The sequence below is a fragment of the Chlamydomonas reinhardtii genome, chromosome 6, assembly GCF_000002595.2.
Source record: "Chlamydomonas reinhardtii strain CC-503 cw92 mt+ chromosome 6, whole genome shotgun sequence".
Lineage (NCBI taxonomy): Eukaryota > Viridiplantae > Chlorophyta > Chlorophyceae > Chlamydomonadales > Chlamydomonadaceae > Chlamydomonas > Chlamydomonas reinhardtii.
This window is the reverse complement of record NC_057009.1, coordinates 5,280,138-5,302,142: the sequence shown is the minus strand read 5'-3', so window position 1 is coordinate 5,302,142 and position 22,005 is coordinate 5,280,138. Positions and strand designations below refer to the sequence as shown.

At 63.2% G+C, this 22,005-nt stretch overlaps 6 protein-coding genes across 6 annotated transcripts; 3 read left to right on the top strand and 3 right to left on the bottom strand.

Moving 5' to 3' along the window:
- Positions 1-14: 14 nt before the first annotated feature.
- CHLRE_06g282950v5 (uncharacterized protein) lies at positions 15-2,853 on the bottom strand. The gene is made up of 8 exons (XM_001695281.2): positions 2,685-2,853; positions 2,351-2,476; positions 2,110-2,181; positions 1,636-1,862; positions 1,305-1,441; positions 1,064-1,134; positions 581-715; positions 15-374 (listed from the first exon to the last, which is right to left on the bottom strand). Exons 1-8 carry the CDS (start codon positions 2,703-2,705, stop codon positions 156-158), a joined length of 1,008 nt encoding a protein of 335 aa, XP_001695333.2. The 5' UTR covers positions 2,706-2,853; the 3' UTR covers positions 15-155.
- A 94-nt stretch (positions 2,854-2,947) lies between these two features.
- CHLRE_06g282900v5 (uncharacterized protein) lies at positions 2,948-6,959 on the top strand. The gene is made up of 13 exons (XM_001695404.2): positions 2,948-3,102; positions 3,197-3,271; positions 3,405-3,500; positions 3,610-3,663; positions 3,840-3,887; positions 4,077-4,124; positions 4,296-4,343; positions 4,539-4,619; positions 4,852-4,875; positions 5,102-5,140; positions 5,292-5,335; positions 5,488-5,619; positions 5,769-6,959. Exons 1-13 carry the CDS (start codon positions 3,037-3,039, stop codon positions 6,019-6,021), a joined length of 1,008 nt encoding a protein of 335 aa, XP_001695456.1. The 5' UTR covers positions 2,948-3,036; the 3' UTR covers positions 6,022-6,959.
- Positions 6,960-7,018: 59 nt separating this feature from the next.
- On the bottom strand, positions 7,019-11,306 carry CHLRE_06g282850v5 (uncharacterized protein). The gene is made up of 7 exons (XM_043063295.1): positions 11,049-11,306; positions 10,820-10,897; positions 10,363-10,711; positions 9,876-10,203; positions 8,923-9,735; positions 7,759-8,753; positions 7,019-7,645 (listed from the first exon to the last, which is right to left on the bottom strand). The coding sequence occupies exons 1-7, from the start codon at positions 11,079-11,081 to the stop codon at positions 7,503-7,505; spliced, it is 2,739 nt and encodes a 912-aa protein (XP_042924001.1). The 5' UTR covers positions 11,082-11,306; the 3' UTR covers positions 7,019-7,502.
- Positions 11,307-12,007: 701 nt separating this feature from the next.
- On the top strand, positions 12,008-13,773 carry CHLRE_06g282826v5 (uncharacterized protein). The gene is made up of 2 exons (XM_043063294.1): positions 12,008-13,398; positions 13,593-13,773. Exon 1 carries the CDS (start codon positions 12,685-12,687, stop codon positions 12,928-12,930), a length of 246 nt encoding a protein of 81 aa, XP_042924000.1. The 5' UTR covers positions 12,008-12,684; the 3' UTR covers positions 12,931-13,398; positions 13,593-13,773.
- Positions 13,774-13,783: 10 nt separating this feature from the next.
- On the bottom strand, positions 13,784-17,773 carry CHLRE_06g282800v5 (uncharacterized protein). Its single transcript, XM_001695279.2, has 9 exons — positions 17,505-17,773; positions 17,261-17,352; positions 16,983-17,057; positions 16,677-16,784; positions 16,354-16,401; positions 15,850-16,054; positions 15,390-15,525; positions 14,952-15,169; positions 13,784-14,574 (listed from the first exon to the last, which is right to left on the bottom strand). Exons 1-9 carry the CDS (start codon positions 17,686-17,688, stop codon positions 14,387-14,389), a joined length of 1,254 nt encoding a protein of 417 aa, XP_001695331.1. The 5' UTR covers positions 17,689-17,773; the 3' UTR covers positions 13,784-14,386.
- A 164-nt stretch (positions 17,774-17,937) lies between these two features.
- CHLRE_06g282750v5 (uncharacterized protein) lies at positions 17,938-21,963 on the top strand. Its single transcript, XM_043063293.1, has 2 exons — positions 17,938-19,174; positions 19,356-21,963. Exons 1-2 carry the CDS (start codon positions 18,731-18,733, stop codon positions 21,171-21,173), a joined length of 2,262 nt encoding a protein of 753 aa, XP_042923999.1. The 5' UTR covers positions 17,938-18,730; the 3' UTR covers positions 21,174-21,963.
- The last annotated feature ends 42 nt before the right edge of the window (positions 21,964-22,005 follow it).

Below are 22,005 nucleotides of genomic sequence, written 5' to 3'. Positions count from 1 at the left end.
TAGGAAGCAGAGACACGACTTACAAGTTACAATAGCAAGGCACGCGCGAAATCCAGGCGTGGATCCGACAGGACAAGCCACTGCACAATTCCCCGAGCATCGTTCTCCCCCTCCTCCTCTCCTCCTCTTCTCCTTCACGGCCTCCCCTCTCCTGATCAGTGTGCTTCTGTCAGCGACTTGAACAGGTCTCCCAGCAGCCCCCCCAGCGGGCCGCCGCCCGCACCCCGCCGCCGCACGCCGAAGTAGCTGGCCTCCACGCGCTCCACCTGCCCTGCCAGCTGCCCGTCCCGCCGCAGCACGCCGTCGCCGTAGCGCTGCTTGGCACACTGTAGCATCTTGTGCGCGTGCGGCGAAACCGGTACGTGCTCCACAGCCTTTGGGGGGACATGGTGGGGAGGGCGGGCGAGGAGCGTTGGAGAGGCTGCAAATTTGACCAGATGACACGCGAGGCGACTCAATACAACACCCGTCACAGGAAGGACCGAGGAGTGGGTGGGCGGAGTAGCTCGAGCAGCTAGCGACACAGCGAAAGAACTGGGTCCCAGCTTCACCAAAGGGGCAGCCGCAGCCGCACACGCACCAGCAGCAGCAGCTCGGCGAAGTGGGCTGTGGGCGTGTCCAGGGGGGTGCTCTGCGCCGCCGTGAAGGCGTCGTACAGGGCCCGGGCGTGAGCCAGCTGCCCCATGCGCGTGTGCGTGTTGGCGGCGGTGAGGACCTGCTTGGATGGGGTTGGAGGAGTGAGTTCGTTGGGGGGGGGGTTGTAAATACCAGCCCAAACTAAACCAAAACCAACGAAAACGGGAGTGCAGGCAGAGGCGTTAGTTGCGAGCGATAATACTTATGGGATGTGGGCCGAGGCGTGGGGGATAAGAGGATGGCATGGCGTGGGACCCGCGCTGTGGCGGGGGCGGTGAGGCTACCATGCTTCGAGGCAGGGAGCAGAGCTCCAGCTGGGCTCCGCGTACAGTATTAGTGTATTGCCAGCCAACCAACGTGCCCCGTGGCCTGCCACACAGATGCAGTCACCGCCGCAACCGCCAACTGCTGACACAGACACACACACCTGCAGCAGCGCCCGCAGCAGCCACAGGTCCACCTCCTCAGCAGGCCCTTGCCGAGCGCACGTGTGCAGCGCTGCGCGTGGTTGGAGAGGCAGGCGAAGTCATTAAGGCTACACCAAGGCAGTCCCTTTTTAATGTGTGGCGCGCGCAAGCGGTGCACGGGCAACAAGTCTCACTCCATCACTCTCACCGAACCGGCAGGCCGCGTTGCAATCAGCGCCCGCTCTGTTGCCCACCGCGCACCTTGTGCGAATGTGTCAGCGTCATCGCCCCGAATGAAGTGCAGCAGCGCTCTCCCGAAGCCCTCCGTGCCGAAGTTGCGCCACAGGTAGGCGGCGAAGGCGCTGTGGATGCCGCGAGCCGACACGATCGCGCCGCCCCTGTTCCAGCAGCCGGAGCACGGGGGCGCGCGTCAGCCAGCCGAGAGCCCGACTCACGCAGCCCAACCAGTCGCCCCCGAGATGGCCGTTGGCCCCCCGACTTAGCAGCGTAGGGGCCCGTGCAGCTCAGTCAAAATGGGGGCGACACAGTCTTCGCTTTGCGGTAAGCTATCCCGTCAAGCCCCGGCGCTCACTTGTTGGCCCACTTGACCGCTGACGCCACGAAGCGTGCGCACTCGTCCACCACAGGCGATGAGCTGCCCTGCCCGGCCGAGGAGGAGGAGGGCGCTGAGGTGGAGGGCGCAGACGTGGCGGCTCCTGGCCCAGACCCCACTGCGGGCAGCGGCGGGAAGGCCAGCACGATCGCCAGCAGTCGCCCCACGGAGGCCTCGTCAGCGGGCGTGCCCGCCGTGGTGTAGGCCTGCAGGGGGCCACCGCATGAGCACCAGGACGCGGATGGGTTCGGGGTCGGCTTGCCCTGCTGTGAAAGCCGACGCATCAGCGCAAGCGTCGCGCGGCCTTGAGGCGGTCTACGCAGACGGCTCCATGTGTTCAAGGTCACCGTCCCTTGCCCAACCCTATTCGCTATCCCCACGCCCCACGCCCCGCGACCCGCGCCCCCACGTCCCGGCCCCCGCCCCCGCCCCCACCCCAACCCCGGCCCCCACCTCGATCAGCAGCATACCCAGCTCCACGCCGCACGTGACCTGGCCGTGCGCCAGCTGCGTGATGGCGCCCTCCTGCACGGGTAGCAGTCCAAGTGGCCGCGCCTCAGGAATACCGGCTAGGATGAGAAAGGGCGATTGCCGGACCCGTGCCCTTTTGTCGCCGTCTTCCCGCAATCCCTCCTCACTATGTAGCCCCCGGGCTTCCCAACCGCCGCAGTCACCACCGCCGCTGCCGCCCCACCTGCAGGATCTGCAGCGCATCAGCTAGCTGATTGCGCGCCTTGCTACGGTGGAAGGCCGTCTTGTACATCTGCTGCGCTTCATAGTAGGCGCCCTCCGCCACTGTGCCCTTGATGCGCGCCAGTGTCTGCGCGCAGGCATGATGCAGGGTGACAACTTCAGCCGAGACGAGGGTACGCGGCGCCGCCGGTAAGCCCCGCCAGGTCAGTCAGCGCAATGGGGCAGCCTAGGTATGGGCCAGCCGTGCTGCGGAGGCGGCAGGCGGGGAGTGGGGCAAAGACCGCGACCGGGCGCGGCCAGCGGACAGCGCGAGCGCTCCCGCTTGCAAGTCGCACCTTGGCCACCGACGCGGCCATTTGTTTCAGCTGTGCTCCCCTTGCGAAGTATTAAGGCGGAACAGTGTGGTACCGCGGGGAGGAAAAGCCGTGTGCGGACGTGTGCGGGCGTGAACTTGCAGCCCAGAGGTTGTGATATGCTGGACTTGCACCAGATCTATGTCTAGCGCCCATACATTTGACAACTGACGGGAGGGCCATTGCAATGCAATGGAACCCCACCCGCTGTCCTCGTCTCGGGCATCCCAGTTTTGCAGTTCTTGACGTTTTCAACCTTTAACCCCTTAACAGAGAAATTAATGATATAGCAGCGACCTTCCCCCGCCTAGCACCCTAGTTTCGCCCTAGAACTATGGAGGACCTTGCGGCCCTTAGCAAGGAGGAGCTTCTGGTGAAATACAAGAAGCTCAAGGACCAGGTCGGTGACCAAGGATGGCGGGGGCGTACTGCCAGCCGGCTAGCACCAAAGAACTTTCCGCGACGATTTTCGCTGGTGACGCGCCCTGTTGCAGGCGGACTACGAGCGCCGGCGAGCAGATGGTCTTGCAGAGGATCTCAGGCTCGCTCGCGAGCACAACATTGCGGTGGTGCGTCTGGCGGTGTCGGGAGGGGACCTGACTGGGCAGCCAGCGGAGCCGCAGAGCTCTCAGGAAGGCTGCATGTGTCAACTGCAGTGAGGCTTGTACTCTGAGTTTCTTACTGGCGTTTTGGTGCCCGCAGCAAAAGCAAATTGAGCAAGAGGAGGAGTACATCACCAACAAGCTGATGAAGCGCCTGGACCAACTCAAACGGGAGAAGGCGGTGCTTGCCTCGGAGGTGGGGCGTGGAGTCTGGACGGCAACTCACAGTCCGCATAATTCGACTCAGATTTGGTGCCATCGGTCGAGGGCCGGAGTTCTGACGCTGTTTCTCCCTCCCGCGGCAGGTGGCGCAAGAGGAGGAATTCCTGACCAACACCCTGCAGAAGCGGCTGGATAAGGTGCGGATCTGAGGCGGGGATACTAACCGAAGGGTGCTGCCGGGTGGCGTGCTACCGCCTGCGCTGGCTGTGGTAGGAAGCCTATGCCCGCGGCCTATCGGATAGCGCCCCTCTTTCATGCATGGGCCCCGGCATCCATGGTTGAAGCATATGTGGTACTGCGTTCACTTCTGCAGCTGGCCAAGGAGAAGGTGGACCTGGAGAACAGGCTGGAGGCGGAGCAGGTGCGGTCGTCCGCAGCGCGTGGAGGCGGCGGGCACCGGTGTACTGCCAGCAGTGCTTTGCCAGCGGGGCCTACTCAAGCATGTGCAAGCGCAGTCCAACAATGCAGAAACATGGCGGCTATGTGCATGACCGGGGACGGTTCCGTTACGCTCGCTCTGTTCAGATTCCCCACACACTTGCCTCTGCAGGAGTACGTGGTCAACAAGCTGCGCAAGGCCATTGAGCAGCTCAGTGTGGTAGGTTGGCTTGGACAAGCGTATGCAAGAATGGATGGGATGAGAAGCGGAACGCCAGAAACGCTTCCACGCTTGTAGGAAGCCGCACTGCATCGTCCGGATGGTCTGCTTTGAAACCGTGGGTGCTCAGAAGGTACCTCGCATGATAGTTGTGTCCGCTTGCAACTGCAGGAGAAGAGCAAGCTGATGAGCGAGAAGGTGGAGCTGGAGAACCAGCTGGTGAGTTGGCTGGGCGGGACGGGGTGCGGGTCATTCTGTCTCGACACTGGCGGTGGGTTGGTCGTACGCACCGCATTCTGGGTGTGCACATGGGCAAACAGCCATCCATGCACGCTGCAGCACCTACATGTCGTTCACGTCCGTTCGTGGTCGCTATCACCTGCTCACGCTCGTCGCCGCCCGCGCCAACCACAGGAGTGCGAGCAAGAGTACATTCTGAACCGGCTGCAGAAGCAGGTGGACAAGCTGGCAAGTGACAAGCTGTCGCTGCAGAAGGTGCGCGTGCAGTGCCGAGGGACAGTGGCGCGTGCTGCTGGCGCCAACAGCAGTTGGGGCGCTAGTAGATGCGTGCTGAGAGGGGGCGCAGGGACTTATGATGACGGGCTGGACGAGCCGCGGTGGAGCACAATGACGAGGCGTCATGCGGGCTACGGCACAGCAGAAAATCATGCCGCATCCTGAATGCGCCACTGTTATGTGCACGTGCGCCCTGCCTTGCACCTCACAGGAGAAGGCGGACCTGCAGCGGACGGTGAGAGTGCAGGCTGTAGCAGCAGCGACTGGAGTGAATGGTGGAGGTTCGGCCGGAGCCGCTGTAACACTTGGTCCGACGTCCAGTGCTAGGTTGTAGTCAGTTCGGGCCGGGCGGGAGATGCGGGGCATGCGTAAAGACCGCGGCTGGGCTGTGCGCAAGCTAAGTGGCCACACAAGCAATCACGTCGAATGGCGTGGATGGTGTCTTTTCGGTGGTGGCGCAGGTGGCGGACCTGGGTGCGTCAGTGGACAAGCTCAACAAGGTGAGCGCACTGGGGCGGGGGCGGCGGGACCAGGCCAGGAGCACACAGGAGCCGCAAGCTGGGATGTCTTGGTGGCGGGGAGCTAAAAAACGAGCACGCCCAGGGACTGACGGTGTGTGTGTTGTGGTTGCCTGCGGCTCCGCCCCCGCAGGACAAGGTCAACCTGGAGAACATGCTGGAGATGGAGGAGGAGAGGTGCGCCGGGTGAATGTGCTGTTGGCGGGTTGGTCAGAGCACAAACAGGCTTGTCATACGGAAGGGTGGGGCTTGGGGTCATGCAGCTGACGGGCAATGTCTCGGAGTTGCCGTTTCCTCACCGGTGTGCCTTTGCCGGGATGTGTGCGCAGCATCACCAACAAGCTGCAGCGGCGGCTGGAGGCGGTGGTGTTCAACCTGCGCCTGATTGAGTCGAAGATGGAGGTGAAGGGTATCACGCTCAGAGACCTGGGCATCACAGCGTCGGAACTCCAACACGGAGAGTGAGTTGCACAGAAGAGCAGAGTCGCAATGATGAAGCAACATGCGGCATGGGGCACCTTTCGGAGGCTGGATGGGCTGTGCATGCTCAATGTTGGCTCATCAGTACTGCCACTGACGCGTGCCCACCATTTCCACGTGTGAACCACAGCGGGATGCGCATCTACAGCCGCAGCCCCTCCAGCACCAACAACTCGTTCGACCGCGTGCTCAGCGGCGGGCTAAGCGGACCCATGAGCGGTTCCCTGGCGGCAGCTGCTGCGGCGGCCGGGCAGGCGGGGCAGCACGCGCACCCGCACGGCGCGTCACCGCCCGCGCACGCGCAGGGGCTGCTCAGCGGCAGCCGCCGTGAGCGGCCACTGAGCGCGCAGAGCAACACGCACCCTGAGCTAATGGCCAAGTGAAGGGGGAGGGGGCAGTTTTGGGTGTGACAGCCCGTCGCCGCAACAGGCGATCACAGGGCGCCAACGCTAGGTATCGCAGACGCACGATAGTAACCTTGTTTGCAAGGTTGATTGGAAAGAGGGGGATGCAGGAGTCGTCCGGTTGTGGGGGCTGGGTATGTTAGACTGCTCCTTCTCAGGTTTTGTCGGTAAATGTGCATATCCATGACTCATTAGGCTGCGTAGAGGATGCTGTGAGATGACTGTCTTGTTGGCGTGCACAGCTCGGCTCTGGCTGGTGGGAAGGAGGGACTGGGGGCGGATACGCATGCAAGCGGGTACAGCACGGAGTGCGCCGCTGCTCGCTTGGAACTTCGTTGTGGCGGGACGGGATGCAGGCTGTGATGGTTTCGTGGCCTAAGGAATGCATGTTTGGGATTAGCCAGGCAGTTGAGACGGTTGTGGCCTCCTTTGCTTGATGGCCCAGATGTTGGAAGCAGGCATTAAACCTGAACTGGCACCCAACAGAACTGCAAAGTTGTTGGGGGTCAGTTACATCGTAACATATGAGTTGCGCCGTATTCCGCATGTGCGGCAGATGCTTGACAATGCATGGCATGAGGTGTTTGTGTTGGATGAAGCTTGGAATTGCGGAGGCTGCCTGCAATACCGGTTGACGATTTGCAGGCAGTGCCGAAAGCTGAAGGCCGGAAGGACTGCAGCTTGGGTATGCGTGTGGCGACAAATTGTGCGCTTGGAAGTTGGGAACTGCATGTTGTAGCCCTCTTACACCGCCCGGGCTGGCTGCCGGTCCTAGGCGCAATTCTAACGTATTATTTGTGTGGGAATGTGGTGAGGGCGAGGGTCAACGAAGCCCCACTGTCAAAGCAAGATGTCCCTGCGGAGCCGTAAGCCGGTGTACCAGTCCGCTGGCGAGGGCGCTGTAACATAGTCCATGCACATGCTGCTTGGGGTACGGGCGTCAGCTGCACCCTAAGGGACCTTGCCAACCTGCCTGAACCCTGTCCCATTACACATCCATGCACATGCTTTACCAATCGTTGCGGTGTCCGCATGCGGTCGCAGGCTCGCAGCCAATTCTAAGGTGGCGGTTGCGTGCGCCTTCGCGTTGACTGTGTACCACTTAGTACATCGGTCACTGTTCTCTATCCGCAACCACCGCCAGCCTGCTAGCATACACGGCAGAGAGTCGCCCTTCGTTGCACTCGAATGGAGCTGCACAATCGCATGCACCCAATTAAACCCATGAGCCTTGCCCACGTCCTCGAAGCACAAGCGGCCGTTGACCATGGTCCCCTCTTCGCATTCTTCATTGTGAGAGCTTGGATATGGCTTGGTGTCATCATCTCCAGCCGTGATGCCCCAGTACCCCATCACGGCATAAGCCTTCGCCTACAAAAGCGTACCAAGCAAAGAAACGGTGCTGATGGGTGTGCCCCGCGCACGTCCCTTCCACACAGCGAAGCATCTACCCTGTCGCTTCACTCCAACCCGTCCTCGACGTAGACGAGACGGTTCTGCTTCCACACGAAGGCGCCCGCAGGCGTCCGTTGCACGTCACGCTCGTGCACGTCCGAGCCGGCCTCGGATGCCACCGCCGTGCGCTCATTGGACCATGGGGCACCTGAATGAAAGACACGCACAATTGGGATTAATCTTGCATCAACAAATGTGGTGTACAGGGTATCGCTACATGACTGTGAGTACACAAGCCAGGAGCACCGGCACACGTCACACCTGCGCGCAGAGGCGTGCGCAGCTTCAGGATGCGGGCGGTCGGGGTGAGCGGCAACGGGGCAGCCGGCGCCGCCTCTGCAGCTTTGGGCGCCTGCTGCATAGCCGCCACAGCACGCTCAGCCGCGGCGGCCGCCTCGCGCTGCGCATCCGGATAAAGCCCGTAGCGCTCCACAGCCAGCGCCAGGCCCACGCCAGCGGCACACGCCAGCACAACGCCGATAAACAGCTCTGCCAGAGACCAGCCTAGCAAGCGGCGAGGACCCTGCTCCATGGCAGTTTCGCTGCTGCTGCTGCTGTCAGCACTGCTGGGCACAACGTCGGCAACCTGGGCGTCGGCGTCTGCGGCATCAGCAGTGCCCGTTGCCTGTCTGGCTGCAGATTCAGCCTCAGCGGGCACATCAGCGGGCACATCGACAAAGGCTGTCTTTGGCACGCTCGCCAGCGGAGCCTGCTCCACCGCCACCTCTACGATTGGCTCATTCAGCAGCTCCTCGGCCGGCTGCACATCAGCCTCTGCGGAACCCGAAGCAGTGGGAGGCGCGGGCACCTCCTGGGCGGACTCCGGTTGCTGCGCAGCTGCTATTTCGCCAACAACCAACGGCTCCTCAGCCACATGGGCGCTGCTGCTAACGACACCCTCGGCAGCAGGCTCCTCAACAACGGCCTCTGCGGCGCTGGGCTGCTGCGGCTCAGCCACCTCAGCAACTGGCTCGCCCTCCACCAACACCAGCGCCTCCGTGACCGCCTCCAGCTGAACAGAAACCTCCTGCTTGGGACTGGGATCGGACTCCACGGCGGCGATGTCCGCGCTGGGAGTAAGGAGCGTGACGTCACTGACGAGGCCTGGCTGCACAGCATCTACCGGTTTGTCCAGCGCCGGCGACGCAGTCAGGCTGCTAGGCGCAGCCACGCTGCTGGCGGCGGGCCACTTGAGCCAGGCGCCAGGGAACGGTTCAGGAAAGCACACAGGGCCGAGCTTGTTCAGCTCGATGAACCTGCAATACGGTATGTCAGGAAGTGAATTGCGAGTGCACAATACAGGCCATAGGCAGCGTGTCCGTGCACTCCATCGCCCGTGTGATAGCACCTCACCCTTGCTTGTGTAAGCCCCAGGAAGACCCGCACTCACGAGCACGCGCATTCTTTGCACCCCACCGACCTCACCTTTCCGGGTGCTGCAGGGAGCTGAACGGGTTGTTGAACGCCATGAGCACCGCGCACAGTAGAATGGCCAACCAGGACGCCGCACTCATTAGCATGCTACCCGACGAAGCCCGCCGCTGCTGTTTGGGCTGCGGCGCAGCAGGCGCCTGTGCGCCGGCCTGAGCGACATTGCTGTGCGCTGCGGGTTGCGACGCGGGTGCGCTGGACAGCGACGTGCGGCGCTGCGAGCTGACCTGCTGGACATCCGCCTCCTTTGTCTTGCTGCTGCTGCTGCGGCCCGTCTTCCGGGGAGTCTGGTCCAGGTTGCGGGGCCCGGTGGTGTCATCCACGTCAACCTGCAGCGATGAACGGCGCGAGCCCGCATTGGGAGAGGTGGCCGCCGGCGCACCAGGGGCCGCCGCCTCCGGGCGGGAAGCACCCTTGACATCAGCAACACTGTCGCGCAGCGCGGGCGCCGAGCAGGGCGTGACCTCAGCGGCCGACGCATGAGCGGGGGCCGCACCCCAGCTGGGCTGGCTCAAGCCGGAGCAAGGCGTGGCTTGCTGCTTGTTGCTGGTGGCAGCGTTGTGGCCGCTGACACCTGCGCTGGTGGCTCCCGTGTTGCCGAACATGGCCGACAGGCCCCGGATGCTGCGCCGGGGGGTCTCCAGGTCCAGGGCCGGCAGTATGGGGCTGGGCGGCTCAGCGGGCAGCTGCACAGGCTGAACCATGTCACCACGGGACTCACGAGCTGCACCGCTGTCGTCCGCATTGCTGCATGGCGTCAGTGACAGGGCCTTCGCAACAGTGTCGTTCTCCATGACAGGCGCGGGCCTGTACAGAAACCGACAACGGGCGGAGCTCTCAGCTTTCTGCCTGTCCTCTGAGCATATCTACACTGGACTGTTTCCTATCCTACTCGACTCTCTACCGAATAAGCTGGGGAAGTTGTAGTGCGCAGCACAGCAGCTCACCTGTCCACAAAGAGCGGGTTGTGCGTGACACTGGAGCGCATGATGGACTCAGGCGGCTGCTGCTCTTTCATCGTCACGTTAATGACGGGGCTGTTGTAGCCGCCAGAGCCAGGAGTAGACAGCTCCCCAAGCGAGCCGATCCGCTGCAGTGCGGCAGAGGGCGACTGGGGACTCATCGGCTGCGGCAGCTCGGGCTGCTCCACGTCCTCGTCGTCGGCGGCCGACTGTGACTGCCAGGTGAAGGACACCTCATCACCGCCGAGCGACGCGGGCGAGCCCTGAGCGGTCTGGGCGCCGCGAGCCGCTTCTTTACCCATCGCCGGCGTGCCTGTGGGGTGACGTGATGGAGTACGGGATGTTGAGCGGGGCGAGTCATAAGTCTCTAGTCCATCCGCAAACACTGAAGGCATGTTGTGTGACAATGCGCCGTTGAGAGATGCCATTTGTGCGGAGCGCATGGTGAGCGAGTATGGGACGTCTTGCTTACCTTCTTGTGTGGCGGGAGTGCCAGCCCACGTGGCCGCGGCGTCCAGCACCGAGCTGGTCGCCAGTACACGGGGCCGCAGCGGCGACAGGGCGTTGGGGGTCCCGTTGTAGCTGTTGAGCGCGGGGCTGGCAGCGCCGTCGGTGAAGATGCTGGATGCCGGCGAGTGCACATCGTCGATGTTGGGCGTGATGTCCACGGCAAACGAGAAGTCTGCTGGAGGGGCCTGCACGGGCCCCCCTCCCGTCTCGGCTGCTGCCGCAGCACGCCAGTCGCCCGGGCGCAGGTGCCGCGAGCCGCTGCTGACAGTGGACCCCGTGGCATGTGCAGACAGAGGCTGAAGAGGCTGTTCCTGCAAGGTTGGTGGGCCACCATGTGTGACGGAGCAGGTCAAACCTTGGTGGCACTAGCAAGAGCAACCAACTGACCAACGTCCACTAGTGCTTGTCATTGTCCTTGCCTGTAGAGCGGGCGAGGGCTGCACGGAGGGCAGCCAAAACGACGAACTGGCCAACTCATCGCTCCCCTGCGCCTGTACCTACAAATTCCAAGGCGCGAGCAGCTGGCTTAGCGAGGAGCATGCTTTGGCTAGACTGTTCCAGCAGCGGTACACGTTCATAGGTATCAAAGCGGCGACCGCGGCTATCCCCCGACGGTCGCTTCGTGGCCCCTGCTCAGCGAGCACCAACCTTCTTCGCCTGGCTCCGCGTTACCCGCTGCATTTCCAAAGCTTTCGATCCAAGATGAGATTAATTGCTTAGAAAGCTGCCTTCGCTGCCATTGATGACAGACCTCAGCGTCTGATGGTGTTCGGGTCAGTTCTATAGTTGAATCGAAGGTATGCGTGCGAAAGCGATTCTATGTGGCAGTTAGCGCCCTGTATGCATGCTCCGTGTAGAAGATTTAGCTCGCCGACAGCTTTTAAATCCAAATCTTCATCCCTCGTCTCTGATCGAGTTACCGCCCCTAATTGACAATCAGGTTCTGACTATAAGGGGCGGTAACTCGATCAGAAGCATCTTTGTGGAAGAGACGAGCTGGGCATCGGAACGATAGATGTCGACCACCTTCCCCTAGAGAACCCGCATGTCGGCGTGGTCTGCACTGGTGTGGCTCTGCGTAGCCCTGCCATGTCCGGTGTGCATTGAAACGTATTGCCGCCCATCCCCAGAGCTCTGCTTAGAATGGCAGCGCCCCACACATGCCACGGGCTCAGCACCACCGGCTGCACCTCCCCCCCTCCCTTCCCAGCCCTTCCCTTCCCTTCCAACCCTTGCGCGCCCCTTCCATGATGTGTGCCCAGCTGCGCTCCGCTGGACAATACCAACCACGTTGCTGGGTCCAGCAGGGTTAGCCAGGGTCTGGCGGGTCCCCGTTGGGCCACGTTGGGCCTTGCAAGGCCTTGGGCCCCGGCCTGGGATGCTCACCGTTGTGCGCAGCTTCCATAAATTCCCCAAGCGCAAAATGACCTCAAGAGACGATAGGCACAAGACACATCCGCTCCGATGAGGCGATGACCCCAGACGGGCTTGACGCCTATGCCGCCTGCCGCGCGAACAGGGAGCCTGCTGCCACAGGCTGCCATGCACAGCCCCATGCGAGCCGGAATGACCTGAAAACTTTCGACTCGCCCGAACTTCTTGTCCCGTCTACACACATTGCTGCTTCGCCGCGATACTTTCAAATTGCAGTGTCCTGGATGCTTCCTGTTAGGATGACCCCTTATCACTGAAGCAACCGAGCCAAAATCTGAGCGGAGATCGCATAACGCGTTTCTTTCGCAGTGATGTCCCGAGAGTTTTCAATCTGAGACCCCAGAATTGGGGCGGGTGCAACCACCAGGAAGCAAGGATGCTCAGTCTGAGGTTGAGCTGGCGACGCGGCGGGTGGGGGCGGGCCCCGCGCTCCTCCGGCTGTTGTGCTTGCGCACCCGGCCGCCGCGGCACCCCTTCCCCCAGCCGTGGGTGCGGCCTCGACAAGCGCAGTGGGCGGGCCATGGGAGAAGACGAGCCAAATATGAGCGCCGCTCGTTCGGCGTGATGATCGGAAAGTTGGACTGAGAAGGATCTCCCGATGCCCTGGCCTCGCTGCGCGCCGCACCTCGGTTTGGGGGGTCTGGGGGTCGCTAAGGCTGGGTAGTGCTGCCGGCAGCCAGAGGCAGGGTGCGGGCACCTGCGCCCGCGGACTGGTGAATGCACCGGTGCAGGCGCTGGCGGCTATTGCTGTGCCGGGGGCGCCGCGGCGGCTCGCGTGCAGGCGGGCGGGTGGGTGTGGCGGCGTGTGTGGCACGGCGCCGGCTCGGCAGCTGCACGGCAATGCACAGGCATGCCTGCGCGTGACGAAACATCAGCGGGCCTCCGAGCCCCCGCACGCCGCTGTTCGCGCAGCGGTGCGCGCGGGGCGGTGACGAGAACAACCAAAGTGACCCTGACGCGGGCACACCTGTGGCCGTGCGGCGCCGGGTCGGCGCCTGCTGCCGCCGTTGCGCCCACCACACACACGCCCGTGGCGCCACGACCGCTGCGCCCCCCGGGTGCACGTGGCCTGCCTGCCTGTGCTCGGCTGCACTAGCTGTCCGCGTGGTGCGGTGCACCCCAACTTCATTTCTATCCTCCTGCATTCGCGCATACGCACCCACACCACCACCACTATCACCATCATGGCTGCTATGCTTGGCAAGGACGCGCTTGCGCTGTGAGGTGGTGTGTGGTTGCTGGGTGCCGCCGTGTGATGATTAGCCCCAGCTGCCCGGCAGCCGGCTGCTGCCCGTGTGTCAGACCCTGGGGCGGCGCGCCGACATGCGCGCAGCCGCCCCGGGCAGCTGCAGCTGCAGCGGCGCTGGCCGCTGCCGGACGGGGCATGGGGCCCGCAGTGACCTGTGGCACGTATGAGCACGGCGGCACCCTGCATGGACGGCATGTCACACACGGGGGCACCGCACAGGCACACATTGCACACACCGCATATGCATGCGCACTTCAGCCAGCTGCCACAGGAAGCGTGTCATCGCAGCCACCCCCTCCGCCCCCGCACTGCTCGGTAAGTCGGGCAGGGAGTGTAGAGAGCTAGGGGGGTGAAGGCATCCCTGCGATGTCCTGTCACCTCAGATCTGTTGCGTACCAGCGCGACACTGCATCTGCAGGTGCTGGAATGTGCGGAGCTCCTCCCCCGTCTACCATTTCTTAGCTCTTCATGAATGCACCCCCCCCCCCCGGTTGCCCCTCACGACGCAGGCCGCATCCGCAAGCTACGAAGGCCGTGGACAGCTGCCTACTAAGTTGTTCGGGGAAATGCAGTGGTGGGGGTATTTCGGCGCTTGCGTGTCTCCCGCTCTCGACTGAAAGATGCGGTGCTTGCGTTTGTGGGACGTTTGGAGTTGCTAGGGGTTCGCCTGGAGGTAGGGACTCACCGGGGTCCAGAGCAAGTCGTTACGTTGCGGTTACAATCGTGGCCAGGGCTGTGTATTGCCCATCCATACACCTTTGTAACGACAACGCGCACCCATCCTGCTGCATCACCAAATGATATTGCGTGCCTTGCAAAGCGCAATTGCGCCAGCACACACGGGAGAACGCCGCCAGACATATGCGTGTCGTTGCCATCATATCTGGAATGGCAAACAACTGCCGGCAACAGTCCTCCCAAAACAATCGTTAGTCGTAACAAAACACGGTCCTGTTCAGCCCAGAAGCAGAAGCACAAGACAATAATGCGCAACCTCGCCTACACTTATTCCGGGTGCGGCCAGGCCTGCCGCCGCATGAGTTCTGCACACAACTGCACCGCTACAACAACACACGACGACAACACGCGACATGCGGCCCTCCAAACTCGGCCCCTCCGGCCTCTGCCCCTGACCTGCTGTCCTACTATCACCTCTGCCTGCAACAGAGCTACCCCTAGCTACCCGTAACACAAACCCCTACCGCCTCATTACTGCCACTGCCGCGGCCTCGCCACTACACAAAACATCCCACATCACCAGCCTCAGCTACCGGAGCGCCCGGCCCGCGCCGCCGCCGCTCGCTCAGTGGTGGAACTGCTCCTCCTCCGTGCTGCCCTTGAGCGCGTTGGTGGACGAGGTGCCCTGGGTGATGACGGTGCTGACCAGGTCGAAGTAGCCCGTGCCCACAAACTTCTGGTGTGTGGTGGCGCGGTAGCCCTGCTTCTCGCTGGCAAACTCCGCCTCCTGCAGCTGCGCATACGCGCTCATGCCTGCGCGTTGACCAGGTGTTGGCAGCGAGGGACGGAGATGGGTCAGAGATGGTATTCAGGGGGGGTGGGTCCAGGGGTGGCGTCGTACGTGCCCGGCACGCAGATGTTCGTCGGCTTCCAACACCCAGGGACCCGTGTCGATCTCATCATCTCAATACGCAACAACACCCTCGCCCACCCATGGTTACAGACCCTGCGCCCTTGCATCTCAACACGGCGCAGCGCCCCAGCGCGCCTGCCTCGCCACAAGCACCCACAGGAAGCACGCGCACGCCCCCTTCCGCCCCCTGCCGTGATCCCCCATAACCCCGCTCCCGACCCGCCCCCACACCCACACCCACACCCGCCCACACACCCAAACCCACACCAGCACCCACCGCGCGAGGCGTAGTCGCGGGCCAGGCTGAACATGCCGTAGTTGAGCGAGTGGAAGCCGGCCAGCGTGATGAATTGGAACTTGTAGCCCAGCGAGCCCAGCGTCTTCTGGAACTTGGCAATCTCGTCGTCGCTCAGCTTCTTCTTCCAGTTGAAAGAGGGCGAGCAGTTGTAGGCAAGCAGCTTGCCGGGGTACTGCGCGTGGATGGCGGCGGCGAACCTGGGGCAGAGGTTGTGCCAGGGGAAGTGCTGGATGAGTTGTTTAGGGATGAGGGTGGTGGGACTCGCTTGGATGCGAGCTTGCCACGCCGCGAGACAAGCAGCCGCCACGCAGCCAAACGGACGCACACACAAAACTTAGGTACTCCGTGTCGCCCCCCTCTCCTTGTCTAGCCAACGCACACGTACACGCACGCAACCCCGCACACGCACATACTCACTTCTTGGCCTCCTCCATGGACGGCTCGCTGGTCTCAAACCACACCAGATCGGCGTAGGGCGCATAGGCCAGGCCGCGGGCAATGGCGGCGTCAATGCCGCCGCGCACGCAGTAAAAGCCCTCGGCAGTGCGCTCGCCTGCACAGAGGGGTGGGGAAAGCGGGGAGGGCAAGAGCGATGAGGAGCGAAGAAGGTGAGCGGTCGGTGAGGGGGCAGGCCTGCAAGCGCATGAGCAGGCAACTGCCAGCAGGCAAGCATACGCGCTGTGCTGTAACTCGCATGCCCATACAAGGGCCTCCTCTGGTGGTAGGGCCCTGAGGGCTTCGCGGACACAAGAACACACTGCCTCTTCTCTTTCCTCCCTCCCCCCTCCCTACGGCCCCCACGCTCACCCCACTTAGCTTGGGCTGGTATGTAAAACCTTCAGCCGCACCCGCCTTCCCCCTGCCCCTCCATTCTCACCGGTCATGAAGGGCTTGTCGTACTCGTCGGCGTCGCTGGTGAGCAGGTAGGCGCCCAGCGCGTCCGTGCGCGCAATGATGAGGGTGGGCACGTCCATCACGTCCGCCGCCAGCCGCGCCGCCGTCAGCTTCTGCACGAACTCCTTGGTGGGCACCAGCACCTTGCCGCCCAGGTGGCCGCACTTCTTGGCGCTGGCCAGCTGGTCCTGAGGGGTGGTGGGGAGTGAGAGAGGCGGGGGGCAACGGCGGCGGGCGGGTGGTGAGGCAGGGGCTGGCGGCTGGTGAGTGGGAAGATGGTGGGTGGTGGCTGGGAGGGTGGTGAGAGGGGGATGGAGCGAGCGAGGGCCGAGGGGGGGGCGGGAGGAGGGGGAGCAGGCTTGCGGGGGGGGGGGGGAGGGTAGTGAGCCGTTGCGCAAGCTCGACGCGCATTTGTGCCGGGTTAGTAGAGCAATGCGATGGCGGCAGTCATGAACGCGGAACGGAAGCGGGCCGGCGTAGCTCGCACCTCGAAGTGCACGCAGGAGGCGCCGGCCTCGATCAGCGCCTTCATCAGCTGTGAGGAGGCCGAGGCGAGCGAGGGCAGGCGGCAAAGGCAGCGCGTGTGAAAGGAGAGACGAGGGATGCCAGTGCCGGGCTCATCCACAGCTGTCATCATACACACACACGCAACAACAACGCAGGACAGGGGTGGCGCCGGCAGTGCTCAAGATGTATTCACGCACTCACTCATCATTCACTACTCACTCAATGCAGGCAGGCAGGCAGGCAGGCAGGCAGTAATACTCAGCCGCTCGCTCACGCAATGCCGCAACTCAGCTGCTCACTCACCTCGTATGCGTTCAGGTTGCCGCCGAAGCCGGCCTCGGCGTCCGCCACAATGGGCGCAAACCAGTACGTGTCGCCGCGGCCCTCAGAGTGCTGCATCTGGTCCATGCGCTGTGCGGCAGGGGTGGAGAGGGCAGGAAGGTGGGGGCCGGGGGGAAGGCGACCCAGAGGTTAGCCGGAGAGGTGGGCAATAAGGGGCAGGGGTGCGGGTGATGGCAGCCTGGCAGCAGAGTGACACAGACGCCAAGAGCGCACGCACACAAACACAGACACATGTGACATGTGCAAGCATGTCATCCAGCGCCTTACCTGGAAGGCGTTGTTGATGCGGGAAACCACCCGGGGCACGGAGTCCACTGGGTACAGGGACTGGTCGGGGTAGGTCTGAGGGCAGGAGGGCAGCAGGAGGGACAGGGCGGGCGAAAGTGAGTGGATGGAGGGAGCAGGAGCAGAGGCAAGTGATGGTGTTTGGTCTTGCAAGGCACAGGCGTTGTTGCGGTGCCGGGATGAGCGCTGAGCTGGTGGTGCGAAGGCCGTGCGGGCGGCGGGGTACGGGGCGGGAGCATACCGGTGGTTCCGACACGCACCTGCGAAGCCGAGTTGGCGTCGGCGGCGACCTGCCAGCCCGATAGGTAGATGGCCTTGAGGCCGGCGGCGACCATCTCCACAGCCTGGCCGCCTGCGCAGAGAAAAGGAAAGCACGCACGTTTGAGAGGATGGTGAGATGGTGACGGTTGTGGACTGTCGGCCGACTCGGCACCCGGCGCAGCGCGCGCACAGCGCAAAGTTCCATATGCCGCTTGAGGTGGCCGCGACACCATCGAAGCTTACCGGTCATGGCGCCAAGGGCGGGGACGTAGTCCTCCGTGTGCAGCAGATTCCAAAACCTCTCGGCGCCCAGTCGCGCGAGGGTATACTCGATCTTGATGGAGCCACGCAGCTTCTCCACATCCTGGCGTGTGTACACACGCTTCACGTTCGACCAGCGGTCCGGGGCAGCGCCGTTGGAGGCCATGTCGACGACGACGAGCGAGACGAGGAGCGAAGCGAGGGCTTACAAGAACGAGTAGGCACACGAGCGAGTGCCGGGTTCGGAGCGCTCACACTTAAGTATGCTACAAACGCAAGAAGAGCCCGGAAGGGCTTTATGGGCGGTGGGTCGGTTTGGATCCAATGCAGTTTTCCACGTCAAGCGGTGTCAAGTCGACCTACTGCTGAACGCAGCCCAGTCCCTCCAGTCTGAAGCTTTCTTTCATTCTACGCAATGCGCTCATCGTGATATTCATGTCCGCTGCAAATGCACAAACCGGTGCACAGCCAAAGCTGACTCGATGACAAGCTTACGCATGACATGTTCCGCACGTCGCGTGTGCATTGCCGAAGGCCTTTTCTATGAACGTATATAGCTTCCTGATCAGAGTATTGAGGGAGCAGTGAAGGCGTTTGGAGGGCGTGCCACCGTGCCCTGACTGGCCCGGCGGGGAGTATTTGCCCGGGTTTGCCCGGGTGCACTTACCGGGCTGCAGTTGGCTGTCGTGGGAGCCTAGTATGTATTGCTGCTTGGCGGTGCACGGTTTACACCACGGGCGCTTGGCCAACAGCTTCGCAGCATGCAGCTGTTTCAAATCATAGCGTTGCAGGACCAGGGGTGCGCAGGGCGTACGGTAGGGGTGCTGCGACGGCACTCTGGCATGGTATGCGCATGCCATGGTTGCTGTGGAATGGAATTGCGCTGGGATACGCAGGATGGGCACGCAGAGAAGAGGGGGGCGAGGTTGGGGGCCTGGGGGGCCTGGGGGCGAGCTCGATCCAAATTCAAAGTCGACATCGAGCTGCACATGGGTGTACTACTGTTCCTGTGTAGCATGCTCACTACGTACTCAGCTCACTACAGAACTGAAATGGTGACGCACGTTTTGAACGTGCAGCTGATCCTGTGAACGTGTGTCGACTCTCTGTGGCAAGAGAAGCTTAGACCAAGCTTTCTTTATTGGAACGCTGGGAAATAAGCAGCATGTGCCTGGCGGGTCTATAAAGGCTTGGAGGAAACGGGCAGAATGGCGACGACGTTGCAGCATTACGCCGCTTCGGTCTATGGCACCGAGGAGGCTGCCGACTGCCGACTGCGATTCTACGTTTCCCAGGCGCACACAGAGCAGGAGCAGAGTGGCCAAGCAGACCCCGGTGCCGGCAGCAGCGGCACGGCAACGGCCGCGCAGCTGCAGCAGCCAAGCCGCACGTTCGTCGGCGAGCCCCTGCCAGCACACAGCCTCATCCTGCGGGGCACCTCATTCCGCCTGCGTGCGCTGCTGTCTCGATGGACGGGCGAAAGCGCCCAGCCGTGGTCTGGCGGCTCCCTGCCTGAGCTCCACGTGCTGCTAGACGCGGCGGAGGACCTGGGCCCAGCGTCTGAGGTGGTGCGGTTCTGCTACACGGGCCAGCTCACGGAGTTGGACTTCCATGCGCTGTTGCTGGTGCAGCGCCAGGCGAGCTATCTGCAGGTGTGTTCTAGATCTATCTGCAAACTAATAGCAGCCTCTCTCGTGCCATGTGGTCCATGGCGCTTACCTTCTAGTGCTAAGTGCACACACCGTGCTTACGTTTGCATAGAATTTGTGATGTTTGGACGCAGGCTGCCACTATGTTGACAGACTTGACACCTTATCTCTTCGCTGACTGTAGGTGCCCACCTGTGCGGCTGCGTGCGACACAGCGCTGGAGGCAAAAGCGAAAAGCTTGTTGAAGCAGACAAAGCCTGAGCAAATCCTTGCTTGCCTCTCCGACCATTCTCTCTTCCCCGACCCTGGGCTCGAGCCGGGCTTCCGGCCGGTGCAGCAGGCGCTCACCTCCGCACTGCTGGCCCACTTCGGATGCGCCTTCAGCATCATGAGCAGCTGGGCGCGGCTGCAGCAGTGGATGCAGCTGCCGGAGGTGGCGGTGGCCTGGGCGCTGGCGAGCGAGGAGCTGCAGACGGACGAGGAGAGTTCGGTGCTGCTGCTGGTGCTGTGGTGGCTGCACTGGCAGCAGCACGAGGCGGGCGTGCTGGGCTGGGAGGAGGCGGGCGCGGCGGGTCGGCGCCTGATGCAGCACGTGCGGTTGGGCTGCCTGAGCCGCCCCTTCCTGCTGGTGCTGCTTCCTCAGCTGGAGTGGCTGCAGCTGACGCCGGCGCAATACGCGGCCGTGCTCGCGCTGGGCACGGCGAGCGGCGCGGAGCGGACCTGCGGCATGTGGGGGCCTGGTGGCGGGAGTGCGGGCACTAGCAGCGACGCCTTCAGCAGCTTGGGCTCGCCGCAGGGCGCAGCGGCCTGGTATTGTGGGCCGCGCAAGCGGAGCATGACCGCTGCCCGTCAGCTCACTTGTGTCCGCCATTTCTCAAACGCCGGCATGAGCAGCCTCATCAGCACGGGAGCGTGCCCGTTGGTGACGAAGATGTGCATTTCCCACGTGGCGGCGGCGGCGGGGGCCTCGCGAGCCCCTCTCTGGCACCACGCCTCGGGCGCCGCTCTGTGGTGCGCCACACAGCCGCACCCGGTCCACACCGACCCCAAGTCCAGCCCATGGGCCGGCGGCGCGGTGTATCAGGGCGGCTTCTTCTTCGGCCTCGAGCTGGCTCGGCGGCACGACATGGACATGGCACAGCCATCCGCCGCTGGCGTAGGGGAGCTGCGGCTATGTCTCGCTGCCTATGAGGCGCTGCCGCCGGGGCTGCGGGGTCGCATGCGGCAGCACGCCTTCGCAAGCGTGGACGCACTTGTCAGCGTCAAGTGCGCGGCTCGGGACTTGGGCGCACTGACCTGCCGGCTGACCCCGGGCGCCCCCCTGCCTGTGCGTGACTGGTGGTCGCACGACTTCTCCTTCGCGGCTAAAGCGGTCACGGCCGTCGTGCTGCCTCTTGCCGGCAGTAGCCCGACACGGGCGGAGGCGTGGAAAGCCTACATGACCACGACCGCGCACGGCAGCTTCCTGGCCTGCGAGCTCACCCTGCAGCCACGGCCGCCGCCCGGTGCTGCGGCGCCGCAGCCCGTTGCGCCTGTGAGCCCCGAGGCCTACGCGTGCATGCTGCTCGCGGGCCTTGAGCTGCCGGACGACGACGGTCCTCATCAGGAGTGGGACCTGGAGGAGCTCGACACGGAGGAGGAGGAGGAGGAGGAGGAGGAGGAGGAGGAGGAGGAGGAGGAGGAGGAGGAGGAGGAGCTCAGCGATGACAGCGAGGAGGACGAGGAGGCTGGTGAGGACGTGGGCATGCCGCAGGCTGCAGGTTCTGACGCAGACACGGACGGCCGCGACCCGGACTGGACGCCCAACAAGGCGCCTGCCTGGCGCAGCGGAGGTAGCGGCGCGGAGGGCATGGAGGTGGACGGGGGCGAGGGGCAGGAGGTGGAGCTGGGGCTGGAGGCGGGCCCGTTCCGGGCTGTGTTGTTGGATTTGCTGCGGCGGGACCGGGAGGCAGAGATACAGGGCAGCGATGATGACGATGAGGAGCTGGTGCAGGAACAGTGAAGCGCACGGGAAGGCCGGGCGCGAAGGAGGGCGGCATCCAGCACCGCGTATAGGCGGCAGGCGCCTTGGGGCAGCGCCGAAGTCAAGTGCAGCACAAAAAAGTAACGTGGTGCTGGACTACTGCTGCGGGACCGTGGCAGTGAGTGGCGCGGTGTGTCTCGCGCCGCTATGGCACGGGCGTGGCGGGGCAGCCGTATGACCAGACACGGCGAAGAGTGCATGGGTGGTTGAGCTCAGGGGTACTGAGGCTACTGATACAGTATCACTGACCCGCGAGGGAACTGGGCGGGACTGATTGCGCAAAAAGGACAAATGTGAAATGTGGCATGCCAGTGCGGGTCTGGGAGAGAGCAACGCCGTGTGTGTGCATAGCAGCTGCCCTTTGCGGGTGGGAGTGATTGCGTGTGTGCGCTGTGCGTACAGATGTTCCGCAGCAGCGGGCGATTCCTGCACGTCGAGTAGAGGCGCAGGAGATGCACATAACTTGGTAGTCTTTAGCCAGTTGCTCAGTAGTTCGCGCGGTTTAGTGGGTACCGCGAGTAGGGGCGAGGGATTGCGCTGTGCTGTATCAGGGGGCTCCGAGGGATTGCATGACGCGTGTGTGCGCATGCATCGCCGGTTGGCCCGGCCACTGTTGTTACAGGCTCCTCAGCTGCAAATGTTGTAGTGGTTGTTAGCAAACAAAAGCTAAACACGTCGGTGGAGGGACAGAGTACAAGCTGTCATGACCTGAGTTTCCACGGCCCTGTGACAACTGGGCATATCTTCGTCGTTTATGAAACGTAGTTGCCCATAACTCCCAAAACTGGGCGAGATCAAGACGTAAAGCTTG